This window comes from Dipodomys spectabilis, unplaced genomic scaffold, assembly GCF_019054845.1.
Source record: "Dipodomys spectabilis isolate Male_0828 unplaced genomic scaffold, ASM1905484v1 ptg000210l, whole genome shotgun sequence".
NCBI lineage: Eukaryota > Metazoa > Chordata > Mammalia > Rodentia > Heteromyidae > Dipodomys > Dipodomys spectabilis.
In genome coordinates, this window is record NW_024870887.1 from 1,085,837 (window position 1) to 1,094,720 (window position 8,884).

An 8,884-nucleotide genomic window follows, 5' to 3' on the forward strand; every position below is an offset into this window, starting at 1 on the left:
TAGAGACCGGAAGGGGCGGGACAAGAACTCAGGAAGGGGAGGTGCTCTGGCCAAGGTGAGGAGAGGAGCCAGGATGGGCGGGTCCTGAAGAGAGGGGCGGGACGGGGCCGACTCAGGTGTGCAGTGGAAGGGGCGGGCCTTCAGCCCGGTACTGGACCCGCCAGGGTGGGGTTGCGCGGCAGGCCGCGCGCCCAGGCTGACGGCGAAGTACTGCCCTAACCCGTCTCTGCGCGGGGCTCCGGTGGCACGCCCTCACCCCGCCTGCGGCCCCAGCAGCCCACGGCTGAGCACACCGCCCTTCTAATCCACTCTTTATTTGCTTGGATCAGCTTTACATGGACTAATTCACTAGGGTCAGCCTGGGCGTAGAACCTGCCCCGCGTCTGCTCTGGGAAGGCCTGAGGTGGCCTGACCTGTCACTGTCCTCCTCTCTCACTGGGGCAACTCCAGAACGATCTTGCCCGTGTTCTTGTTGGCTTCCATGTACTCATGGGCTGCTTGGATTTCAGCCACCGGGTAGACTCTGTCCAGAACAGGCAGAAGACGTTGGGGGCCTTCCTTGGAGAAGTGGGGCAGAATTTGCTCTGTGAAAGTTTCCACCAGCATTTGCTTGTACTAAAAGAAGGAAATGAAAAGCATCAGACTGAAGAGAGGCCTTACTTGCCACACTCTCCCCATCTGGCTCAGCCCAATGCTCTCTGACATTGCAGATTTCTAAAGAAGCACACTCATTTTCCACCATGTAGGTGTAATTTGTAGGTGAAATGTGTGATTTTTGTACCCAATCACCGAAGACTGGAGTAAAATACTAGTGCCACTGACAGCCAAATAAATACATTTAATAAAGGTGTCACACACGAGGTAGCCACAAACAGGGCAACTAGAATGCTTAAGCCTTCTCCTCCAGTAGGTTGAAACTTCTGATAGAGACATTCCCAAAGTTGGCTCGTACTAGGTTGCCACACAGGGATTTTTAGGAACATATAATCTGTTGAAGGTAAAGATATTTACTTAATAGGCTTTTTTAGCAAACTGATGAGAATTCTAACTTTGAAAACAAAGTCTTGAAACTATTGAAACCATGATCCTATGTAGTCTAGGATAAGATTAACTCCAGCACCTTCCAAAGGAAACATGCTAGTCAGACATGTTGAGTGCATAGTAAGATTCTATGATGTATTTTTGTGTATGTGGCTAAAAATAAATAAAGATGGGAGTGGTTAGTGTACACCTGTAAATGTGCTGACTTCCTATGGTCAATGCTTTATTCATCTATCAGAATATATTCACATACATATGGGATCAAATATGTGACATATTCATCTGATGTGGAAGAAATAGTTGTATTGTCAAAGCTCATAGAATTCACAAACTTCATAGACCATGATAATGACAATTTACCTTGTGAAGGTTCAAATGTGTTTGTGACCTTAAGTATCACTACTCCACTGTAAAATATGTGAAATCTATGTAATTAACTAATCTCAATAAAAGACCCACACATTAAAAATATGTGATATATTATCAAATATATAAAATAATCTATCAATCTATCTAAAGGTATGTATGTATTGCTATGTTTGAAGTTTCTGTTGACCAATCTGAGTCATTCTCTGAAATCTATGTATTTATCCACTAGGTGGCAGATTTCTTCAATGGCTAACCTAAGATGTGACAAAGCTTATTTTGGGGCATAATGTAAATGAAGCTGGAGGAGGGGAGGTGAGCTATGTCACATTGTGTGTGCTGGCACTGGGGTTTGAACTCAAGACTTCTTGAGTTTGCTCAACATTTTTATTCTTTACCAGTGGAGCCACATCTCCAGGTGCTGCTTTTTGCTAGTTATCTGGAGATAAGAGTCTCTAGACTTTATCTGCTGAAGTTGATTTCAAACCTCTATTCCCATCTTGGCCTCCTAAGTAGTGAAATTACAGGTGTGGAGCCACTGGTGCTTGGCTTATGTTACTTTTTCTTTCCACTTATTACTCACCTTTTTGTCCCTAGGTCTCAGCAGACTAGTGATCAGACTTCCTCGTTTAAAAAGTAACTTTGACAATAGGGGTCCACTGATATCAGCTCCTCCCATCAGACCGTAGAGAACCCAGCAACCATCAAGGGCCAGACAGTTGACATTCTTCTCCCAGTAAGATCCACCTATGCAGTCTAGAATAAGGTTAACTCCAGCACCTTCCAAAGGAAACATGCTAGTTAGACGCAAAAAGTTTGGTGCACAGTAACAGTCCATGATGTATTTGTGTGTATGTGGCTAAAAATAAATGTCAGAAGCTGGGCTTGGTTAACACACACCTGTAATACCGGAACTAGGGAGTCCAAAGAAGTTGACTGGAAAGACGAGGTCTTAGATAATCCCAGGGCAACTCTGTGTGATTATTGTTTCTAAAGTGTGTATGAGTTATATTACACCGAAGAATGCAACTTAGACCATAAGACCTAAGATGCTGACTGGCTCCCTCCAGTGGACAAACACCAGAAAACAAGAATTTAGCCAGGGCAATCATTGTGCATTCAGCAGATGGAACACTGACTCATAGCACTGGCACCCTTGACGCCCAATGAGGATTGTATTTAAGCACCTTCAATGCATACTGAGCTACAGAAGCAGTTGATTACCTTTGGTGAATTTCAGTGTTGCTTCAGCAAAGTCCTCTTCTTTGTAATTGAATCCAGCAGCTGCCCCGAGCCTTTCTGTCATTTGAAGCTTGTGCTTTGAGCCAGCTGTGACCAGAGGAATAGCCCCAGCCTTCCGAGCCAGTTGAATGGCAGCTGTGCCCACACCACTTGATCCTGCATGGATTAGTACAGAGTCTCCAGCCTGAACGTGTCCTGTGACAGGAAGTAGGAGCCATTCTCTTTAGTTTCCAACTATAGGAGCATATGTTCCTAATCCAAATAGCAAATTTCTTGCTTCTAGAAGAAAGCATTATGACTGCTCTTTTTGTCTTATTGCCTCTGGCCAAGTGGAAAAAGACCTGTAGAAACAGGGCTGTTAGCAGCCACATTGACAACCTCCATTCTGCCTTAAAAAAAAACCAAAACACCAAAATGCACATCTCTGCCCCATACACTATAAGCAAGAATAATCCTCAATGCCACTGTCACCACCTGAAGCCACTCCTTCATTCTGAATCTGGCTCTCGCTGACCCAAGTACTACACACAAGCACCCATTCCTCCTCAGAATGGGGCTTTTTCATTAGGACACTTCTTCTTCAGGATAGGGAGTGATTCTTCATTGCTTTTGCATTGGGTCTAGACCCAATGTAGTGTGATGGTATCCCAAGTCTAGTGCTTAATCTCTAACAAATGACCTTTCACCTCTCAGTGGAGCAGCTGGCCTCATCTGATGCTCTTTCTTGGGGCACCCTGATGTGCTTTCTGCTGACACAGTACCCACACTTCAATCCTTTTCTTTCTACAAGCCTTCTCAGACCATCCTTGCCCACATCAGCTTTTCTCATCATGAACATGAATTGCAGTTAGGGACGGGGCTACTTTTGTGGATTTTACAGTTGTTTGATTGTTTTTCCCCAAGGTAGGGTCTTGTGATGAAGTCCAGGCTGGCCTTAAACTCATTATCTTCCTACCTCAGCCTCACAAGTGCTAGAATTTTTATTTTATTTTGGTGTAAGGATCAAACCTATGGCTTTGCCCATGCTGGGGAGTTGTGATACCCATAAGCCATAATCCCCAGCCCCTGAGGTTTGTTTTTGACCTAGTGTCTTACTATGGAACTCAAGCTGGCCTCACAGTTGCCATCCTCCTATCTTTGCCTCTCTAGTGCTGGGATTACAGATATACAACACTAAACCTGGCCAGTTGCCTGACTGTTATGCACAGGTTGCCTTCTTAGTTATACTGAGTTCCCTAAAGGCTCTCATGACAGGGACTAAGCCTTGTTAGTTTCCTTCACATGAGCTCATGGCTGGCCTCTTGGGGCTTGGGGAGCAATAAACTGGCCCCTTCTGCATTGTTTGTTTGTTTGTTCCTTGCTAGGGATCAAACCTAGCTCCTTGAGCATGCCAGACAAGTGCTCCAGTATTGAGCTACACACCAGTCTGGCTTTTGTATTGCACTGGGCCCCAGAGAGAAGCTCAGCATGATTTTGAGGAGCTGGGACCACAGCTGGACCTACAGTGTTAACATGTACATAGGCCTTCCATTTGCTAATCATGATTCTCGGCCTCTGTATCGAGCCACTTTAGCATGGTTTGAGGATTTGATATTACTGGTGGTATAGCAGGATAGGGCACTGGGAGAACACGGGGAGGCTGGTGCACCAGGGTGCTGAGCTCAATGAGTGAACGTGGGGTCTCCTCACCACAGAGATGTAACAGCTGGTAGGCAGTTAGCCAGGCCTCTGGGATGGCTGCAGCCTGTAGCATCGTCAAACCCTTTGGGATGGGCATGAGCAGGTCTTCAGGGACTGTGACGTACTGCGCCTGGCCTCCACCAACCAGCAGCGCCATGGCTGAGTCCCCAATCTTCCAGTGCCCCTGGCAACCAGGCCCCAATTCTGCCACATGTCCTGATGCCTCCAGTCCCAAAATGCTGCTGGCTCCTGGGGGTAGGGCATAGTGCCCCTGTCTCTGCAGAGAAAGGCACACCGTTAAGTGTTGAGCATGGTCAAAAATCTGCCATGTCCCCATCTCTAGCCTGCCTCCTAATATATTTTCTCTCTCTCTCTCTATCTCTTTCCCTCCCCCTCTCTGTTGTGGGGCTTGAACTCTGGGCCGGGTGCTGTCCCTCAGCTCTTCAGCTCAGGGCTAGTGCTTTACCACTTGGGCCACAGCATCACTTCTTTTTTTTTTTTTTCTGTTTATGTGGCACTGAGGAATTGAACCCAGGGCCTCAGGCATGCAAAGCAAGCACTCTACCACTGAGCCACCTTCCAAGCCCTTCTCAGTCTTTCTATTCAGGAAGTAGTCTGATTTTGTGAGTCAGAAAAAAGGAGAGGTTAATTTGGTATGTACAAATAAAAGACTGTAGATCACATTATCAGTTCATGTCATACCTCATAAGGTCCTCAGCTATTTACTTCATCTAAAGACATTTGGAGAAATAGGCCCAGTCAGGGAAAGGCCTTGTTCAAGATTACAAAGTAAATTAGGAGACAGACTAGAAAAAACAACTGTGGATTCTTTTTGGTGGTACTGGAATTTGAACTCAGTACCTTGCACGCAGTTAGGCAGGTGTTCTATCTCTTAAGCCATACCTCCAGTCATCCCCGCTTTTTTATTTTTTAATAGGGTGCTATTCACACTTCCTATATACCTGCGTTGACAGATGCACAACACTACACCCAGGTTTTTATTTTCCTGGCTGGCCTGAACCTCCATCCTTCTAATCTCTGCCTCCTAGCAGCCAAGATTATACGAGTCAATTTAAAATCCAGTTTAAGCTGGGTGCCAGTGGCTCACGCCTGTAATCCTAGCTACTTGGGAGGCTGAGATCTGAGGATCATGGTTGGAAGCCAATAAATTACACACACACACACACACACACACAGAGCTGGAAGTGGAGCTGTGGCTCAAGTGGTAGAGCGCCAGCCTTGAGCAAAAAATTCTTAGGGACAGAGTCGGGGCCCTGAGTTCAAGCCCTAGGCCCAGCACCAAAGTGAGAGAGCGAGAAACCACCGGGATGAGAAGGAAGATAGAGCAATCCCGGGTCCTCGCGCCCCTCCGCAGCCAAGCCCTCCCGCGAGCGAAGGGCCTGGGTTCAGGGCACGCGGCCCCTGGGGAGTGCTGCAGGCCGCGCCCGAGGTCTGGCCTCCTCGGCGGGCACAGCTCGTCGGGGCGCCCGGGCGCCCCGGGCTCCCGCCCTGCACCGGCCCCTGCGTACCTGGAGTAAGTCCGCCCGGTTCAGGGCGCTGGCCGCCACCTTCAGGAGGACTTCGCCCTCCGCGGGGCGCGGCGTGGCCACCTCCTTCAGGTGCAGGACTTCGGGTCCGCCGGGCCTGTCAAAGTGCACAGCCAGCATGGTGCACAGCCGGGGGCGCGGGGCGGACCGGGCGAGGGGAGAACGCGGCACCGGGCGCGGCGCGCGGCGGGGAGGACCCGCGGCGGCAGCGCCCCCTGCAGGCAGACCATCGCGCCGCCCCGCCGCCGCCGCCGCACGGGTCCCGGGTCCCGGGTCACAGACCTGGCTGGCAGGCCCGGGCGCCACGCAGGGGTGGGGCGCGGGCACCCTGGACGTCTTCAGGCAAAAGATCCTCAATCACCCTGGCTGGCGGCTGGAGCCCTCCGGGACGTCGGGGCCTTTGGGAGTTGCACCCTCACCCGCGCCGGGGTCCCCTTCCCTGGCTCCGGTGGCGCGGCGCGGTTCTGGCTTCACTAAGGGCTGCAGCCCCTGACCCGTCCGGCTGCCCCTGGAATGATGGCTGGACTCTGAGCAGCCCCGGGGGTGGTGCTGAGCTCAACCAACCCAGCTTACCTTTGGCCCCTTTTCTCTTCAACTTACAAAGCTAGGGACCGGCAAATAAGGTTTGCTTCTCTGTCTTTTAGGCTGTAGAGTTAAAACCATAGTACCAATCAAAACCCCAAACACCCCAAAAACAAACCAATAAAAAAGAAACTCATAAGTAGAAAGTCTAAAACAACTCCAAAGACTAGTTCTGTATAAAATCTAATAAGATGGATGCAATATAGTGAGTTAGATTTGGAGATCTAGAAAGAGGCAAGCTCTAAAAGATTAGTAACCAGAAAGGCAGTCTATTCACAGATAAGGAGTAAAGGAAAAATAAAGCAAATTACACGTAACCTTATGGCAACAGGCTTTTAACATCTTGAGAAAGATGATTATTTTGGTGATACTGGGGTTTGAACTCAGGCCTTCTCATCTGGTTTTCTACCACTCGAGTTGTGCCCTTAGCCCACCCCCTTCTTGTTATTTTGCATATGGACTCTTGTGGACATTTCTGAGGTGGCTGAGTTTGAACTTTGATACTCCAGATCTCATCCTCTTAATAGAGAGGATGTTATAGCAAAATGACTCCTTCCTTCCCAGTGGGAAGGAGTATTTTCACCTGCATTCATGTTGGGTGACTTGTGACTTGTTTTTGAGCACAAATGACTATGGCACAATCAGTTTTCATTGGACCCCCTTGTCTTCTTGCAATCCACCAGATAATCTATTAGCTTATCCTAGAATTGGATATACATAGAACACATAGTTTTTCTTGAAACAATCCACTCATTCCTTTCTGTCAAGATCCAAGTTTTAGGATTGAGTGGTCATCTCCTGACAGGTGGTTTCATGGTCTGAGTCTAAAGTCTACCAGATCTTTGTCCATTAAAGAGAATCCCCAAAAGTTCACAAATTAGAACACTATCTCCTGGTGAGGAATGGGCATCTAGAAACCACTGACAGGTGCAGTTGCTCTAACTTGGAGTTAATTGGGGTTGGAGGGCTAAGCTTTTCCAGATGTCTAGAACCTACAAAGTCCCCCTGAGTCATCTTGAGGCAACAGCTTCTCTAGTTCCAATCCAAGAACTGCTAGCCCAGCAGCTCAGTGTTAACTCATAAAGGAGTTGTCGAATTTGAGCCCCTGGTAACATGCCAGCCTCCCAGCCTACAGACCTTTGGGCTCCTCTTCCCCTCCCTCTTTGACACTCCACCCAGGGCATGGGGCAAGCCTGAGAGTCTCTGTTTTCTGGGGCTGCCTGTTTGACTGCCTGCTTCTACTGTCTTCCTGGGAACCCATTCAAAAAACTCAGGTTCCAGGGCTGGGAAAGTGGCTCAGTGGTGGAGCTTGCCTTGCATGCCTGAGGCCCTGGGTTTGATTCCTCAGCACCACATAAGCAGAAAAAGCCAGAAGTGGAGCTGTGGCTCAAGTGGTAAAGCACTAGCCTTGAGCTGAAGAGCTCAGGGACAGCGCCAAGGCCCAGAGTTCAAGCCCCATGACCGATAAAAAAACAAAAGCAAAACAAAAAAAAACAAACTCAGGTCACAAAGCTTTTCTTTTTAATCTAATGGGTGGGCCCCCCACTTCTAAATTTTCACATAGACATTAGCATTTTCAAAAACTGTGTCCCTTCTTACATTTTCTGTGTGTGCTGGTCCTGGGGTTTGAACTCAAGGCATGGGTGCTGTCGCTGAGCTTTTTGCACTCTACCACTTGATCCACTGCTCCACTTCTGGCTTTCTGGTAGTTAGAGAATAGTCTCATGGACTTTCCTGCCTGGGCTGGCTTGTGAGATCCTCAGATCTCAGCCTCCTGAGTAGCTAAGATTATAAGTATAAGCCACCAATGCCAGGCTTCTTATATTTTTTAAAAGTAACTAAATTTTTTTTTAATAATTAAGAAAATTGATAAAGTAACTAAAGTTTTTATCTTAAATTTAAATAATTGCAGAAAAATAATACTTTCTGGGCTGGGAAGGTGGCTCAGTGGTAGAGCGCTTGCTTTGCATGCCTGAGGCCCTGGGTTCGACTCCTCAGCACCACATAAGCAAAAAGAAAAAAGCCGGAAGTGGCGCTGTGGCTCAAGTGATGGAGGGCTAGCCTTGAGCTGACGAGCTGAGGGACAGCGCCCAGGCCCAGAGTTCAGGCCCCACGAACAGACCAAAAGAAAAATAATACTTTCTGGACATAAATACTGACATTTTACACTAACAGGTTTTCAAATGCAGTAAGTGGAATCCAGATTTAAGAGCAATGTGGTATTTATTTATTTTTATTTATTTATTTGGTCGGTCATGGGGCCTGAACTCTGGGCCTGGGTGCTGTCCCTCAGCTCTTCAGCTTCAGGCTAGCACCCTACCACTTGAGTCACAGCACCACTTCCGGCTTTATTCTGCTTATGTGGTGCTGAGGAATGGAACCCAGGGCCTCATGCATGCAAGGCAAGTGCTCTACCACTGAGCCAA

The 8,884-nt window shown here is 48.0% G+C and overlaps 1 protein-coding gene across 2 annotated transcripts; it reads right to left on the reverse strand.

Annotated features, from left to right (window-relative positions):
* Positions 1–260: 260 nt before the first annotated feature.
* Positions 261–6,022, reverse strand: Tp53i3 (tumor protein p53 inducible protein 3). 2 transcript variants are annotated; one of them, XM_042696743.1, is made up of 5 exons: positions 5,859–6,022; positions 4,339–4,606; positions 2,632–2,844; positions 1,991–2,187; positions 261–615 (listed from the first exon to the last, which is right to left on the reverse strand). In XM_042696743.1, exons 1-5 carry the CDS (start codon positions 5,994–5,996, stop codon positions 433–435), a joined length of 999 nt encoding a protein of 332 aa, XP_042552677.1. In that variant the 5' UTR covers positions 5,997–6,022; the 3' UTR covers positions 261–432. The 2 variants fall into 2 exon arrangements, with proteins under 2 accessions (XP_042552677.1, XP_042552678.1); XM_042696744.1 differs by lacking the exon at positions 261–615 and adding an exon at positions 856–988.
* Positions 6,023–8,884: the final 2,862 nt, after the last annotated feature.